Genomic DNA, 18,792 nt, shown 5'->3' with positions numbered 1-18,792 from the left:
TATGATATTGGTCGCGAAAGCCTACGTGTTAAACATTGAACATTCGCGTTGACCAGATTTCCGTCAATCCGTCTGTTCAACTAATCTCGATTCAAAAAGCAACGTAGAGTGTCAATCGTTGTGACAGGCGCGGTGCAGTCCTGCACCAGACTTTTGGAAGCAGAGTTGCTGTCAACGAGTAACCTATGAAGGCCGGCACGGCACACGATTGGGGGTGTGTGTCTGTGTGGCCATCACCCCGCCACGGCCGCCTTTGTCTCCCCGGTGGCGACGTCTGTACGACACACCGCACCGGGCAACCCATGTTGAGGCCGAGCCGACCTAGCCGACGACACCAGGAACACGGTTCGTGCGACCGTGAACGGGATTCGAACTCGGCTCCCAAAGCCGGGGATTCCGTGTGGCTAAAACATTCACGCGCGAACGCAACACCACCCCCTCCTCTCCCTCCACGTACCCCCACACGTACACCCACACGTACCCCCCACACGTACCCCCACACGTACCCCCACACGTACCCCCACACGTACCCCCACACGTACCCCCACGTACACCCACACGTACCAAACGTGGTCAGGTAGAAGCTGCAGTCCGTGAAGTCGGACAGTCGGCTGTAGAGAGACACGCGCCTCACAGTGCAGTAATCCTTTGGCAGTTGGCAGTAAGCAGAAGCCGATTTCAACACAGCTGAGTTTTCCATCTCAGAACCCCCTACCCCCTCTCCCTTTGCCACTGCTGCTCACTGCTTACTAGTTGCCGCCCGTCGTGATATCAGCTGTTCGTGAGCGCGAAACGTCTGTCTCTGTCTGTTCGTCGGCGTTGCGTTAGATGTTATAGCCTAGGGTCCAGCCGACGGGGGGTGGTGGGTGGGAGCAGCGAGCTTCATGCGGCACGCGACCCCCAAAACTGCGAGCGCGGCTTGGTGATGTCCAGCGCGGACCCCCCTCTTCTTCATCACCATAACTTGGCAAACATCACTGCCCCTAGCAGCCGTGACGTGCCGTTCCCACGGACGAGAAGAAAACAGCCCCCTCCCCTTCTCTCGCTCTCTCTCTCACCTTGGGTCCGCCTCCCAATTTTTTTTTTTGAACAGCGCGAAAGGAAAGCCACCTCCCATTTAGCCTTTTCGGGGGAGGATCAACGGCAAAAAGGTGATTAAACCGAGGCCCTGGATTGGACGGGGACTCCTTCTGCCCGTTCATTCATCTCTCTCTGGTTTTTTTTTTCAAACAGCGTGGCCGGATTACAAAACGCGACCCACGCTCTTGTCATTCTGACCAGCGCGGTGATAGTGGCACACCGACGGAACAGAATTAGGCCAAGTGGTCGTGCCGAATGAACAAAAAAACATATGGAGGAAAGGGGGCATCCGTTGAGTAGGTACGCAAAAAGCTGCCAAAACTAGAGCCCTACCCCCCTCCCTGTACGCACGCGTACTTTTTACACCCCCCCCCCCACCTGCGTACATAGCCTGACCACCCCCCCCCCCCCCCACGAATCCTATAGAACGGCCGATATTTAATCCACGCAGAAACGATCAAGGATTAATAATATGAATGTGTTGAAGCAAACAGATAGACCACCGCCGGACTATCTAACTCATTTGAAGGCCAATGTAGACAAATTATTATAGAGGCTTCACCCCCCCCCCCCCCCCCAGTTTCCTATGCGTACGCACATTGTCAGTAAACCCCCCATACGCAAGCGAACGCTTTTGGGTTAACCCCCCACCTCTATGCGTACGTACTAAATGTATGGCCCCGAAACATATTTGTGGGTGGAACGAGGTGGGGGGGGGGGGAAATATTTACTTTAATTTCTGGAAAGAAGTTGCTAAGCAGATAGGTGGTATCAGGACAAGCTGTTGAAACGACACTCGCTGCAAAATCGTGGTGCCACATTGTGGCCAGGTTTCACGTTTCACATCAAAATCCTAGAAATCACAAGGATAAAAAAACTAACTCCATGTGCCATTGAGGGTTTTCTCCGTCTTTTCTCATTATTGTCTTCGTGGCATTTACCCGCAGTGGCTACATAGTTTCACATTGAGCATAGCAACCTTTGAGATCCCCCCCCCCCCATTTATTTTTCGCTTGTTGTTAAAGACCCCTTTTGGCCCCTGCGTCCGACGAGGGCGCGTACAATGGGCTCGCTCTGCTGAATAGACATCCAGTCAGTCGGCAAATCCCGCTCTGCCACAGACCGCAGCTATGTGATGAGTGATACTGCCGGCCTGAGACACTAACAAGATCCCATTACAAATGACGTGGGATGAGGAGTTAGAGTCACTCCGCTCCTGATGTACATCCCGACTGACCTTAGGTCCAACTCACCACACTCACCGATTCTGTGTGCAGATGGCACACGAGGTTCCATGCGATTACTCAATCTAGAGAGATAAGGGCAGCTGCAGGTCTTCAAGCTGTGCACAACAATAGCCCTTTATAGGCACAGCCTGCTTCAAATGACGCTGTAAACCAACGGAACATTTACATGGTACTGCGGAAATGTTGGAACGCTATGCATTGCAGATGAATATTCAGACAATCTGATATCACATATTATTGGTTCCGAAATCTTAAATTCGCCTAATTTGGCGAAACGAATACAGTAATGTGATCAAATAAACGTATACAGGGAGCAATGTGTAATGTGGTGTAGGAAGCTATTAAAATCTAGACACTCTGCAAAGTTTAGCAACTCAGCAGTTTGCTTCCACAACCTAAACACATGCTTGCCAATAATTATTGTATGCCAACAAATCATTGATCTATGCTCCGACTATAAATCTGTCCCTACAGCATCCTAAAAATTGCTTAACCAATTGTACGTGGCATCTATCAGCAGCATTCATCTCCTGTCCTTGTGACATTCCCACTGAGAATTACTTTACATTGTCCATCATTTATCAGGCCCGTGGACTGTGCAAAGTATATTACCCCATCCACAGATTAACTGACATGCGGTCGGTCAAGTCACATTTAGTGTGGAAGCATTTGTTCCTTTGCAGCGTTCACCTTCTGGTGCCAACCCCTAGGGCCTCTCCTGGCAAAAACCCACGAAGCCAGCTGCCTTCCTATCCCCGAGTGTCAACAGTACCGGTCGCTCCGATGCGGCCACAAGGTCTGTGGCAGACCATTTGGCTTACTCCTCAGCCGACCAGATTGTTTAGCTCGGTGAACCTGGTGGGTAAGGTCAACCAAGGGGAAGCGATGAGCCGCACTTTCAAAGTCCCGCAGATGGCATTGCCACATCATGCAGGTAACGAGCTTCACATTCATTCAAAATGTGGTCTCTGGCGATGAGAAAAGACGTGCAGTGCAAACGTTGGGTTTTTAAACAAGTGAAAATATTAAAGTGTATAGCTACTTTAGCCTCGTTGTGTATTTCAGGGAGTAGACATCAGCTTCGTCTTTACGATCTCATAAACTCAATGCAACACAAGTATGAAACGTATTAACTGGGCATGCAACAATCCTTGATTTTCCGTGCTTGTATATTTTTTTCACATCATCAGCTTAAATGTAAAATAGCATTCCATGAGTACGTAATTTTAATTCACACCAGGTAACGCGTTGTTGCGCACGAATCAATGCATACGGCGTGAGCATGAGAATCGATTTTAGATAATTAATCGGTGCATGCCTAATGGGCAGGACAAAGTGCTACGCGGTTTGGCAATCATCACTCAAGTCAAAAGTACTGGGGCATATGCCTGGACGGCAAATAACAGCATTCGATTTAGAACAGAACCCAAATGAACGCACAGATTGCAAATTCCAGATCTTAGGGTTGTCACCTATTCCTGGTTTTCCCAGGATTGTCCTCTTCGAGGTAGGTAAATGAGCTGGGAGATATGTAAGTCTTCCTGGGGACATTAAACGTTCATAAGGGGCCGTCCATAAATAACGTCGCGCGATTTTGGACGATTTTTGAGCCCCCCCCCCCCTCTCCTCGTCACACATCGTCACAAATTTCTGACACCCCCCCCCCCCAGGTGCGTGACGTCATTTATGGACGGCTCCTAATAAAGGTTTTTGGGTTAAATCGCGTCGATATAAATGTGTCGTAACCCTCCACCACTCGACACAGCCAGTAAGGTTTGTCACGTAAACAACGCGGCAAACGTTACTGGCTGTGTCACCATCCAGCTGGATGGTATTACCCGCGAAACGTCGTACTCAGGTTATAAATGTTGTGGATGTACTCTCTGACACCGGTGGGCTGAAGTAGTAACTAATTGGCGCGTTGTTTACGTAACAAACCCTCCTGTCGTCTGGTGGTGGGTCACGACACAACATTTATACTGACGCGATCTAATCCAAAAACCTTGTTTTATGAATATTGGTCGCGAAAGCCTACGTGCTAAACTAAATATAAGTAGGTTTGATATTTTCTTGTTAAAAGCCCGGATTTTTTTAATGAAACAACAAACGTTGTAGATTCCTTTGGCACGCAGTTCAACATATGTTCACTAGACGGCAGTGCATAACCACACATTTGTTGCCGGGAAAGCCGCGTAAGCCATTTGAATTCAGTAGTTTAAACTGGGTTAGTTGGTGGTGGTGCTGCTGCTGCTACTGCTGCTTTAAATGTCCAAATGATGGGCCACTCTGTTGAGCTTTCATTTGTGGCCAGGTCGCTTTTGAAAAATAAATTAATTCCTCAGTGGGCTTTGCCTGCCAGGATGGGGATGATTTAGTGTTGTATTTGTGTGTTTGGGTGATTTGTTTACTTTCCTTGTACTTTGCACGACTATCATGTTTTTGTATTTTTGTTGTTGTAACGTTCTTACCGGCCCCTACTGGACATCTGTGAAAAAGAGCTTTATAGCTCATCGGATTTCTCCAGTGTAAATATTCTGCTTTGGCAGGAAGTGCACGACATCACAAATATCAAAACATAAACCGTCAACACATTCGTCAATGACACTGCTTTAGAATGTATGAAAAAAAATAGACGACGTTATGGCCAAAGCACATCAATCTAATTATGTACATTAAAATAAAGTACTTTGCTTCATACAATTCAAACAGTTGGTGCGAACTCCACAGGATTGTCTTCTCAACTGTGTGTACATTTTGGGCAGACAGGCAAATCACGCGCACTTGAGGTATTGCCTGGAATATTTGATTTGCGATCTGCCCATTCTTGTCCAACCGGTTAACCACATGTTGTTCCGACTTTTTTTTTAATGCCACAACATATCGTGATTGGTTGTGAAAGTCTGAGCAGAAAAAAACGTTTTCCACCATCCCAACACTATATTGTAATACCTTTGACCGGAGCTTCCAATAATCGCAGTCAACAGTCTTTGCTATTGCGATTGCAGGTAGCGTTGTAAGTCAATAATTAACTAACGAAGTAACGTACAACACGACAAAGAGAGTTGTTCTTTACACACAAAAAAAGTCACCACTTGCAACAAAAATGTTAAATACTGCATTATGTATAGCACGTTACCGTACTTAACAAAACTACATTGCACGCACATTCCTTTACCGTTAATTATTCAATAATTTTCATCAAAGACAGAAGGGAAAATACAGTAAAATAATCGCCCATTAAGTGCGTAAGGGACGGGCGTTGTAACTTTAACCTTTGGATTCGATTACGTGTGGAAGGGTGCCCGTGGCCTTTGTGGTTTACTTGAATAACATGTTTGTTCTCGCTCAGACTTAACATTCTGAAGTCTGGTGCGGGAAAAGACACGGCTCATTGCAAGGGCAATGTTTGAAAGCTATTAATTTAGGACTGTCAAACAGGAAGGATTCAGCTTTTTTTGAAATACAAGTTATTAGGATAGGAGGGTGTTGGTAATGAATTGCCGCGTATTTTTTTTAAATCGCGGCTGGAAAAAAATAGCAAGTTCTAACTCGATTGCTAATTGTAGGGGTGCCGTTAATTGCTGCTGTGTCATTCGTCATCCAGGCAGGTTACGTGTTCGACTGCCACAGTCGTTTATGATTTGCTGACGACAATACATGTGCTCTGACTTCCCTGCATTCTATTGAAGAAGAAGAAAGTAAAAACAAACTATTCTGCGAAAATCTGAAATGAATAATGTCAAATGGTGTTTTCCATCAAAATGGCGACAGATTTGTACAATAGGCCGTACAGCATTTCCTTCCCTTGTCCTCCAAAAATAGCATAACATTCAAGTTCAATGCATGACTACTACTCAGAACTCCGTGTATCCATTGGGGAAAGAATGAGAAACTAAATTAGAGAACCAACGTAACCTAAACATGATGGAAGATGCCATAACAAGCAGTAGGAACATGCACGCAGCATAGAGGAAGTTGTGAGGATTTTAAAAATGAAAATAATGAAGTAGCCCTTGTAGAGCAGGATGGGACAATGCTGCATAAAAGAGACTATGATATAACTAGTGGATAAATTCTATGCAGGTTTTATAGCAAAACAATGCATACACCTCAGGAAACAAATGTTTTTTTTATTCAGGCGAGGAGGAAAATGTTCTAGATTATACAACTGTAAGAGGTAACAATTTCCCCTCCAGAGAAAGCTCCCGGAACATAATCACTTTGGACATCAAAGAAGTGGGACCTTCTGCTGGATCATTTATTAAATGACTAGCTTTACTACCCGGCTTCGCCCGGGACTTGGATTCTTGTCTTGGATTAATTCACGTCCTACGGGGAGGGTTTGGGAGGGGGGGTGCGTGACGTCAGCAGGCACGTTACGTAACGCTGCCGCATGCGGGTGACATCACAGATGTGACGTCACCGCTCACTTGCCGTGCAAAATATATACATAATTGCGCCCCCCCCCCTAAACAAATACAAAAGTCTATTTTTATACTTTTTGCATAGTGTACAGTCTGGAAGCTACCCACATGCCAAATTTCAAGTTTGTTGCATGTCGGGAAGTATGCTAAACATTTCGAACAGACACACATTCACAAATTTCCCTTTAATCGTTGGTTCTTTCGGCAAAGTCACGTAGTTAGAAATCAAATAAAACAAATCACGACGTTTAGATCGCAACAGAAAGCGGTCGTCATCAGTCGACCGCTTGATGACGACCGCTTGCGATCGCTTTACCGAAGGAACCAAAGAGTATGGATTCCTGCAGTCACGAAAGCTTCAAATCTAAATTTGCCTTTTGCAGTATATATATAGAGATGATTGCACGGAAATTGCCTCAAGTCGTTGAATGATGCCTCAATTCTCTGTTCGTTGAAAAATTAGGGGATACGAAAGTAATTTAACGAATTACAAACCATTAGCATCTTATTTATGTAAATGAACTGGCCATGAAGGCCACATAGACCAGAATAACAGTCAATGCAGATGTCCATAATAAAGGTTTTTGGGTTAGATCGCGTTTATTTATAAATGTGTTGTAACCCTCCACCACCCGACAAGGCCAATCAGCAAAAAAAGTGTCACGTTGACAAAAGACAATTCACTACTTTAGCCCACCGGTGTGTTGAAGAGTGAATCCACATTTACAGTTTGAGTACGACGTTTCGCTGGTAAATACATCCAGCAAACTGTAAATGTGGATTCACTCTTCAACACACCGGTGGGCTAAAGTAGTGAATTGTCTTTTGTCAACGTGACACTTTTTTATGCTGATTGGCCGTGTCGGGTGGTGGAGGGTTACGACACATTTATAAATAAACGCGATCTAACCCAAAAACCTTTATTATGAATAATATTGGTCGCGAAAGCCTACGTGTTAAAATGCAGATGTCAACCAACCATGAGAGCAAGCTGGTTAATGAAAAGTATTATCCACAATAAATCAGATTCTATAAAGTACCAATGCCTGTGAAATAATACTATTCCTAGGCTTTTGTTAAGATAATTAGTGGGCTTGTGCAGGACACAATTTCTAGAAGGGACAATAGTTAATTGATGTGACAGCTGCAATACCGATACTGACGACATGGATGGGCCATCATCCAACAGTGGATGGAGAAATGGCTCGTGATGATGATTACAACTGGAAGTGGCAAATCTAAATAAATGCATTGAATGATGCTCATATAGAAATAGCTATGCTGTACAAAAGCATCTAAAGATGCCGTACAGAGCAATTCACGTAATCATAAACGAAAAATAAAAGTGACAAATCAATACAAGGAGCACGTCATGTGATCTTTGTGGCAATATGGCAATGCACGCAGCTCATTATCATTAAGACTTTCTTTACTTCATTGCTGTACTTTATGTTCCTTGTTATGATTTTGTCATCTTGCTTACCCAGGTCACTCTTGCAAAGGGGACTCCATCCTGGCCTCTTGAGGACTCACCTGGTTACACAAAATTAACTTGAAAAATGCAACGTGAGTTCAAATGCCAAATGGGGCCAATTCAACCCGTAATCCCTCTATGGGCAATACAATGCATACTTCATTCTGGAAAATAAATAACGGTAGTCCTATGAAGACAATGGTGTATGTCATTGAAATATTGATTTCCACCATCATTGGTTCTGAACTGCCACCCAGCGTTTGTTTGGGAATATGCATGCGTTACTTTGTCAATGATATAGCCTATAACTATACTTACATTGCCTCTCGGCCTTGCCCAGTGGTATCATGTGACCTAAATGACAAATAGCTTTCAAGTTAACACATGAAAGTTGTTGAGAATAGCCTGACCTTCATGCCCATATTATTTGCCATAGCAGGCAATACCTGCTCAACAGGTATTTGTGTTTGTCCTGTTCGTGCACGTTTTCCTTTCTGTCACACACATGGGCCAAGTGTTTATTTGTGACCGCAATGCGATGTGTCAGTTTTCACGACACGTTGGGAACTTTTACAGGAGATAATTCGGGAACTGTTTCAGGTATAGTGGTTTACTGAGTTCAGTTTCCAGTACGTAGAGAAAAACGTTGGATTCCATGCCAAACAAATAAGCGATACAACCTCAACAGACATTGGATAGTAACACAGCGAAAATCCTACGACCTGGTTTATCAATTAACTACAGGAGTACTTAAAAAAAATCAAATGATCCATGTTATATATTAACCAATGTGTCGTGGTCCATGAGTCAGTTGTTGCTTAATATAACCTATGTAATGTATATAATTAAAAGACACTGGGACTTTAATAGCGACTGGCATATATCGCTTATCTGAACATTAAAATATAAAAAATATAGCCTTGGGTGTTGGTGCTCACCTCATGTGTGGTATGGGTCCCTATATGTACTTTGAATCATAATCATAAGCCACAGCCCTTTGTCAATCCACTGCTGGATGAGAACTCCCCATGTTGTGTCACTCATGCGTCACCATGCTGGTCACCGCGGGGTTGTGCAGGGCCTTGGGTCTGATGTTGGCCTGAGCTGGGAGTCAAACTCAGACAATTGGTCCATATTGCAGTTTTAGAACTGCACTGCCACGAACAACACGTTCCCAATCAACCATTCAAAGTGTATTCACTTTCCATTCCAATGTGTTATTTGAATAAAAGTTGTTGGGTGTTAGGATGATAAATGTATACGTCCGACCAAAAGTATTAACTTACTCGCGTAACATGTGTTACTTAAAGCAATACATATTTTATATTCCGTCAAATAAATGCATTTAGACTTCTATTCGGGATACGACTGTAAAAATAGTGTACAGTTTATTCATTTCAAGACAAAAACAAGCAGCTCTTACGTAAGATAAGCAATTATATATTGGGGACCTTTTTCCAGTATCAAGACGGTGAAAAAAGAAGAATAGGCATTATCCTTTCTGGAAATAAGACAGGTGTTAAGATGTTCAAACACCAAATACATTCCTTGAAATAGATATCTTTTTGGTGTTTGAACATCTTAACACCTGTTTATTGCAAAAAAGGGTAAGGCCTATTCTTATAAGCAATTATTATTCATGGAATGTTCAATTACTCAACCCATTTGAATACAAACAGGTTATTTTATTCCCACAAGTTGATGGAGTGGGTGAGCAGTGGCTTACAGGATAAGTCCTGAGCACAGCTAACATCAATGATAACTTAACTAGTCTAAGGTCTAGCTTTACCAACCTATACCGACCGGTGTGATGAAGTATGGTCAAACAACTGCTCATTACAGGAAGCAGTGGGGATGCCTTCATCTAACAGCAGATTGACGTAGCTCTAGAAATTATATTTTTTATGATGTCCTCTGCCTCTTAATGGAATCATTTCAAATCTGAAAATGTACGAGAAACCCCATCACAACAGAAAATTATTTCAGGACAGACCAGCACACCTTTTATTTAACAACTAAATGACAACGCACTTGTCGTGAACTTGAGGTTCCGCTCATGCGTATAACCGAACTGCTGTAAATGCAATGCACATCTTAGTGTGTTGTTGTAAAACATATTCCCGTCCAGCCAGCATGAGTGGCTAAACATGATGATGTTTGTATCTACAGAGCATCACGGGCCAGCGCGAGATATAAGGTAAACAACAGTGAGCCAAACAGAGAGCCAAATGAGTCAAAGAGCCAACGATAGGTGCACGAGTGGGAAGCACAGTCCAGCCCTCGACAACAACATACGCCATTCGCCACTAAGTGCCGGTGACGTGACCACACCACTTGTGCCAGGCTAGGTGCACTTTGAGGCCGCGTGAAGTGTCGAAGGCTCGCTGGCAGGTCACTGGACAGGTGCAAGTGCCATGGGTTGAGTGACGACGATGACTTGCGGATAAATATTCTGATAAGAATCAGAATATTTATACTGGAGGAATCCGATGAGCTGTAAAGCTCTTTTTCACAGATGCACAGTAGGGTGGGTCAAAACGTTACAATACAAAAATATGATAGGAGTGCAAAGTAGGGTGAACAAATCACTTAACAGCATACAAATACAGCTGAACTATTTTTTTTATAAATTACCCGGTAAAGCCCACTAAGGCGCTCACTTATTTTTTCAGAAGCGACCTGGCCGCAAATGACCGGACGTGCAGGCTTACGTCTAACGAATAGCACACGTGAATATAATGGCATTAAACTCCACAGCCACGCAGAGTGGCTTGCTGTGCGCTGCTGCAGCAGCAGCAATAATAATAGCTGCTGCCGCTAAAACGCGTGGATTTAATTCTCAAGGTTAGGCTGTTTCCATCAGCTCGCCGCGACGCCAGCAGAAGAGGAAGCAACTTGGCTACGAATGGCCACACCGCCAATGTCCTTTGGGCACGCCGGGGTTGGGGTAGCCCATGGCCGTTGTAAGTTGGGCACAGCGGTGCGGTTCTGGCGAGAGAGTTCCAAATCGTGTGAAACAATAAGAATAGGTTTTACCCTCTCTGGCAATAAAACAGGAGGTGTTAAGATGATCAAACACCAAAGAGAAACCTTTTTCAAGGGATCATGTCTGCATTAACCACACGTACTTGTGTGGTGAACATGCAAACAAAACATGCATTGATAAAACTGTGTAGTAATTTTGATTTAAAGCTTTCGTGACTGCGGGTATTCATTTTCTTGGTTCTTTCGGTAAAGTGACGTTGAAGGGAAACAATAAAATAATATAATATATAAAACAATAAAATTCTCACGACGTTTCGACTGCAACACAAGCAGTCATCATCAGGTGTGAAAACCAACGGCAAGAACATTTGAAAGAAGTGGCGGTTTGTTTGTATTTATTTATTTTTAAACGTTAGCACCACGGATAGCGATTTGACAGTTTGTTTAGATTGACGAGTCCATCTTTGTTCGGAAAAGAGGAGGAGGGAGACGAAAAATTAATGTATGCTGTCAGAAAGCCACCGTAAGCGTGAACAATCAATTAAGACCCGAAATGGTTTATCAAATCCTTCCAATGATTGCTAAGCCAGAATCCATCTTTTCGGTTGAAATTGTCTCCGTGTTTGTATATGTGGATAGCCTCATGAACGAATCTCTCATGGTAGCCAGATGGCTTGCAAAGAACCTCTGTCTTGGAGAAGTCAATGTCATGTGAGCCTACTGAATTATAACAGTGATCTGCCACGGCCGAGGTATTGGTCCTACCGTGTTTAAGGTCTGCTTTGTGTTCACGAATGCGGTCCGAGACATGTCGTTTGGTTTCTACAATGTAACTACTACCACAAACACGGTAGGACCAACACCTCGGCCGTGGCAGATCACTGTTATAATTCAGTAGGCTCACATGACATTGACTTCTCCAAGGCAGAGGTTCTTTGCAAGCCATCTGCCTACCATGAGAGATTCGTTCATGAGGCTATCCACATATACAAACACAGAGACAATTTCAACCGAGAAGATGGATTCTGGCTTAGCAATCATTGGAAGGATTTGATCAACCATTTCGGGTCTTAATTGATTGTTCACGCTTACGGTGGCTTTCTGACAGCATACATTAATTTTTCGTCTCCCCCCTCCTCTTTTCCGAACATAGATGGACTCGTCCATCTAAACAAACTGTCAAATCGCTATCCGTGTTGCTAACGTTTAAAAATATATAAATACAAACCGCCACTTCTTTCAAATGTTCTTGCCGTTGGTTTTCACACCTGATGATGACTGCTTGTGTTGCAGTCGAAACGTCGTGAGAATTTTATTGTTTTATATATTCTATTATTTTATTGTTTCCCTTCAACGTCACTTTACCGAAAGAACCAAGAATACTTTTCGATTTAAAGCTTTCGTGACTGCAAGGATTCATCTTCTTTGGTTCTTTCGGTAAAGTCACGAAAAAGGGAAACAATAAAATAATAAAAATATAAATAATACAATTCTCACGACGTTTCGACTGCAACACAATCATCAGATGTGAAAACCACAATAAGAAAATTATATTTTGATTTAAAGCTTTCGTGACTGCAGTAATTCATATTCTTAGCTCTTTCGGTAAAGTCACGTTGAAGGGAAACAATAAAATAATAATAATTGTTTCCCTTCAACGTGACTTTACCGAAAGAGCTAAGAATAAGAAAATAATAATTTTATTGTTTCCCTTCTACGTGACTTTACCGAAAGAACCAAGAATATAGTGTAACAATGTTTTTTTATTTTTTTTCCTGGGTAGTAAGTATCAGTTCCTAATTGCTTATGCCCCAAAAGTACAGATAATGGCTATCATTCTCGACAAACTTTGCTTTTGTGACCAGGATATTGATATGTTGAAATGTACCTATTTTCCAGAACATTCCAGATAGATTCAGTGCTGAATAAACTTGGAGTAACTTCTAGAACATTCTTGAACTTTCCAGTCATATAAATAGTAGTAAAAATACAGGGGCTATAAGCCCACCAGTTCAGTTTAGTTCCAGCTGCCTAAGTGGACACATATTTGCATTTTTCTGAGATGGCATCAAGAGGCTGCATGCATCCGGCAGACGCATTTTGCTTTGTCTGCGGCAAATTTATCAAGACAAGAGCGAAAAAGTACTCTGTGGAAGCATCTGCTAAGATGTGTGAGGCCGGCAAGGCATATTTCGGCATGCCTGTCGGGAATCAAGACAAACCCTGGGCACCTCATTTCACCTGCGAGCAATGCAAAAAAAACTCTGGAAGGTAAGATGGACAATTGTTGCTCGGAATTTTATGTTATAAAATTTGTTACAATTTTTAAATTGTTAAAGTTTTTTTAATTTTAAAATGTTTTACAATTTTCAATATTATTGAAAAAATATATCATATATGAAAAATGTTGCGAGAAATCTCTTACACATTAGTCATGGGTGAAATAAATGTATTTTTGTAGGATGCTACAGAGGGGAAAAGAGAGCCATGAAGTTCACTATGCCAATAATTTTGCGGGAACCCACTGACCACTCAAGCAACTGCTACTTCTGCATGGTGGACCCTTCCAAAAGTCGGACTGGCAAGAATGGACCTGCTATCACGTATCCGGACCTTCCTTCATCCATCTCCCCGGTGCCACACTGCCATGAGCTCCCCGTACCCACTCCTCCGGAGAGAGAGGAGCCTTCTTTAGAAGAGAGCAGCAAGTCAGAGAGCGAGGAAGACGATGTGGATCCAGATGACAATTTCAGAGGTGAAGCTGAGGAGAGAAATCCATACTACCCCAACCAAAAAGACCTCAACGACTTGATCAGAGATCTTGGTCTCACCAAGTCCAATGGCGAGCTTTTGACGTCTAGGCACAAGCAGTGAAGCTTGTTGGATGAAAGTGTGCAAGTCGCAGATCATAGGAAACGTCACCAACCTTTTTGCAGCTTCTTCACCCGTCCAGATGGGCTCTGCTTCTGCCACAATGTGAGCAGTCTGTTTGAGGCAATCGGAATCGCCTGTAACCAGAATGAGTGGCGCCTCTTCATTGACAGCTCATCCAGGAGCCTCAAAGCCGTGCTGCTCCATAATGGTAACAAGTATCCGTCTCTCCCCCTGGCTCACTCGGTGCACACCAGAGACAGCATCAAGACCTTGCTGGACGCCTTGAAGTATAATGAGTACGGCTGGGAGGTCATCGGAGACTTCAAAATGGTGGCATTCCTGAAGGGTCTCCAAGGCGGTTTCACCAAGTGTCCCTGCTATCTTTGCGTTTGGGAAAGTAGGCACTACCACAGTCGGGACTGGCCACAGCAGACCGAGTTTTCTGTGGGGAGGAACAACGTCAAGTGGGAGCCACTGGTGGACCCCCGGAAGGTGCTGATGCCACCACTGCACATCAAATTGGACCTTATGGAACATTTTGTCAGAGCTGTAGATAAGGAGTCGGCAGCCTTCAAGTACCTTCAAGACTTCTTCCCTAAGCTGTCTGAGGCAAAGGTCAATGCCGGTGTCTTCGTCGGACCACAGATAAAGAAAATCATGGAGTGCAATAAATTCCCCAAGAAGCTCCACTAGTAAGGAGAAAGCGGCTTGGGACAGCTTTGTCGCAGTGGTTCGGGGCTTCCTGGGCAATTACAAGGTCAAAACTATGTGGAGCTGAAATTTTATTTAAAGCTTTCGTGACTGCAGTGATTCATATTCAAGAATATGTGGAGCTGGTTGAGACTCAGGTGAAGAATTACAGCACAATGGGCTGTAGGATGTCCCTCAAAGTCCATATCCTTGATGCTCATCTTGATAAATTCAAGGAGAACATGGGAGCGTACTCGGAGGAGCAAGGCGAGCGCTTCAACCAGGATATAATGGACTTTGTACCAAGGACAGTATAACGAGAACATGATGGGAGACTACATTTGGGGGCTGATTCGTAAAAGTGATTTACAGTAGAATCGTAAATCTCGAAAAAATTATTCACTTCTAAATCTTTTGCAGTCATTCTTGTATGATTATAGTATAAATACATGTTCATTTTTATTCATATTTTTTTCTGACTTTATATGAACGAAAAGACACAAATTCTCCCAAATTGAAAATATGTCAATTTCAAAATATCACTGCCCTGGTCACAAAAGCAAAGTTTGTGGGGAATAATAGTCATTTTCTGTACTTTAGAGGCATAATCAATTAGGAGCTAACACTTACTACTCAGGAACAAAAATTGTGTTACATCGTGTACTTATATATGGCATTGTTTTTTTTAACCTGTTTGGCTTACACCAGAGACAGCCTTATTTACGGCCTAGTCTCACCAGTGTCAACCCAGAGAACGCCGAACGTCTGGTGCAGACCAAACAGTTTCAAAGACAATGCGTATACTAACTATCAGAGCATGTTTGGCTTGCATGTTCACCATCATAACATTACGTGTGGTTAATGCAGACATTATTCCTTGCAGAGGGTTCCTAATCCGGCGTTTGAACATCTTAACGTCTTCCGTTTAATTTCCACGAAGGGTTAAACACCCCCTCTTATTCCTTCATACTTTGATACCGGCAATCACGAAATAAAGGTCCCATTTGGTTTCGAATCGCCCTTTCACTGCCATGGGCCCACCATCGTTGAAGGGCATTGGGGGGAGGGGCGAGCGGTGTAGGCGGGGCCTGCAATGCACCTGGGTGGAGCCAACTCGCCTCGCCCCCCTTGCCTTGACACACGGTGACACCCACACACACACACGCGCGTGTCCCTTCTGCACGGCGGTGGTGGTGTGGTGGTGGTTGTTGTTTGTTGTTGGTGCTGTTGACGGTGCTGTGCTGTGCGGTGCGTACCGAGAGGTCCGTGCTCGGCATGTCGTGCCCCGTCGCGAATCAGCGTTCACCCGCGCAGGCCAGCGAGCTGCAAGGCGGATGCGAGCGTTGAAGAAAAATAAACGATTAACGAAGGGGGCCTGGCAGGCAAAGCGTCTTCGTATTCTTCTTCTTCCCGTCGTCGTCATCATCAGTCATCATCCCTTCCTTCTTCTCGGTCTCTTGACGAACCGACGTGACGAGAAGATGCTGTCTCTTCTCAGAATTACGGCGGTGAGTCGCTCTTCGCCTCGCCGTAGTTTCGTGACGGTTCAAAGCGTGGTCCGGGCGTGGGCATGGGCGATGATGCTGCGTGCTCGGGACAATTGTGGTTCAGAACTGTTGTCAATTCTCGTGCCTTGTTGCACCTTTTGACGGTCGCGAGCGTGGTGGGGGGGGGGGGGACAGCTGTCTGTCACTGTGACGCCGTCAGATTGTCTCACTGTGCCACCCACCGTGCCACCCACAGTGCCACCCCACCCCCCTCCACGCGTATGCAATGTTGCAAGGGTGTGCACGCTGTTCGTGAGACGTCTTTCGCCTTTTGCATGCCCACGATAAGCTGTTCGACGCGAGTGTTGTGTTGACGCGTAAACGGCTGTGTTGTTGTTGTTGTTATCTTCCTCACCCTTTTGTGTTTTCTTGTCCACAAAGTCCTGCTGCCCTTGACACAACAATAATAATTGTGTCCTCGTCATGCTGTCGTTTTGACAGCACCCGAGTTAGCGCCGTGCAGTTTGATATACGCTGCAAAAATTGCCCCGGGTGGCTCGCATGGACATTCTCCGCTGTTGCAGCGGTGACAATTTTATACCCCGTTGCTTCTGTTGTAAATTCCGAGCACTGTCTCTGGAAGGACCCACTCACTATCACGCCCAAGCACGTACTATCCTTGAGAAACGACCTTTACATGGGGAAATAATGGAAGGATATGCATTTAATATCCTTACCCCCCCCCACCCTACAATACGGACATTGGTACAGTCCGCTGCAAAGTCTGAAGGCCATAGCAACAACGGCATGCACCTGCGACCTTTTGGAATGTTTCATTTTACGTGGAGGTTGCCGAAAGGGGGGGGTGTTTCTTGAGACATTCACTTGCCACTTGGTTACGAGATGCAAAAACAACCATTGCGTCATCTTGTTTTCTCTCTTATGGTTCGGCTCCAGTAGCAATTCGGCAAGCTCTACGGTATATATAGTATATAGAGATATTTTCAGCGGATATCAGAATGTGGTCCTCTGAGCCATAGGCATTTTAGAAAAAATATGGCACAGAATTTCAAACTCGTCCTGTTGTTTATGGCTATGTTAGGTTTCTTCAAAATGCACTTGGCTCGTCTCCGACTCAGATTTGTGTTGCCATTGGATATTTTTGTTATTGCCAGGAAGATTTACTGCGAGTGTGTGTGGTTAATTATTATTTTTTATAAGCCACAGCATTATAAACCGTGCAACTTAAATGTGATTCCAGGCCATGGCTAACATCACTGGCAAAGAGATATCGGAGCCAGACCTGACCTTCCCCATCTCTGCCTGTTACCAACTCTAGCTGACCAGCACGGCAAAGTATGATCGATGTTGTGTGGGGAAGCCTTCGTTCTGCAGCGGATTATGAATAATGATAATCTTGATTTTATGATGAGCCTTTTCATAATGAAATATCTCTAAACGCACTCCCAAGTTCCGTATAGGTAAAATCCAATCGAAATACAGTGAAAGCTGATGATCATAACTACACTCGCAAGATAGATAAAAGAAAAACAAACTACAATAAAAGGCGATAAAATTTTAACCTTTATCCAGAAAAGCCTTTCTGTGTCACAGAACTTCTTTAGAATGGCACTGCATTAGAATGTTGAGCCAATTCTCGATAGCAGATACTAATACATGTAAAGTTTTTTCAAGGGTGGTTGAAATACAAACCCTATTGATCTTGCGGCAACAAAACAAGCCATGTATTCAGTCCACGCGCCAGTCGTATTGAATGTCACCAAGGTACATTCATGCAACTCGGCTTCATTTTTAATGGGGGACTATGCTCGCAGTCATGGATAATGGAGAAAACAAGATACTTTCTTTCCTTGGCTAATCAGATTAATTCAATACATTTATTATGTAACAAACTCAATAGGCAGCGAGAAAAGTACAGGAAGACGTTGATAGTAAATTAATCTGTCTAAATATTGTAGTGTTTATATGTTCATATATTTGTTATACTGTGGTTACAAAATCTGGTTCATGGTTTTTTTATTGGAATGAAAACTTACTTTTATCACAGAATGGAAACCAAAATTGGCAGTCACATTCCTGTTAGCCGTAAGTCAGCTACAAACCTCAATGAATGTCTCCAAATATGGTCGTTACTTTTACAATGTCAAGAACTCGCTCGTAAATTAACTTTGACCAGTACCAGAAAAAAAAACAAAGTCAAATGCCGGGCCTCTATATATGTATGTAGTTTTCATTGTAACTGCCAGGTACAAACAGTGTCCAGAGTGACACAGCCCTCCATCCATCTGTCTTATTTTGTCATTGTTTACAGGTTTCCTGACCTAACTCATGGTTATATTTAACTAGGAGGGAACACTTGATCGGGATGGGTGATTAGTTGTTACTGGACACCAAGAGCTGTCAGCCAACCAAATCTGCGAGCCAAAAAAAAATGGTAAAAATAGTTGCCCGTTCGCAAAGCCAACGTGTGGGATTGTGTGTACCACATATGCACAGTCATCTCCACAGAT

General features: G+C 43.8%; 2 protein-coding genes across 3 annotated transcripts in view; one reads left to right on the top strand and one right to left on the bottom strand.

Annotated features, from left to right (window-relative positions):
- Positions 1 to 1,062, bottom strand: part of LOC116953140 (regulator of G-protein signaling 8-like) — a 164,393-nt gene extending 163,331 nt beyond the window's left edge. For both annotated transcript variants that reach the window (XM_032973014.2, XM_032973015.2), the window contains exon 1: positions 565 to 1,062. In XM_032973014.2, the coding sequence (XP_032828905.1) occupies positions 565 to 700 (136 nt within the window). In that variant the 5' untranslated portion in view covers positions 701 to 1,062. The remainder of the gene's footprint in view (positions 1 to 564) is intronic.
- A 14,843-nt stretch (positions 1,063 to 15,905) lies between these two features.
- Positions 15,906 to 18,792, top strand: part of LOC116953273 (carnitine O-acetyltransferase-like) — a 37,638-nt gene continuing 34,751 nt past the window's right edge. Inside the window, exon 1 of the mRNA XM_032973329.2 lies at positions 15,906 to 16,282. Coding sequence (XP_032829220.2) covers positions 16,109 to 16,282 — 174 coding nt within the window. The 5' untranslated portion in view covers positions 15,906 to 16,108. The remainder of the gene's footprint in view (positions 16,283 to 18,792) is intronic.

The sequence above is a fragment of the Petromyzon marinus genome, chromosome 50, assembly GCF_048934315.1.
Source record: "Petromyzon marinus isolate PM22_M1 ecotype Great Lakes invasive population chromosome 50, UKy_Petmar_22M1.pri1.0, whole genome shotgun sequence".
NCBI lineage: Eukaryota > Metazoa > Chordata > Hyperoartia > Petromyzontiformes > Petromyzontidae > Petromyzon > Petromyzon marinus.
This window is presented reverse-complemented; position numbering and strand designations above follow the sequence as displayed.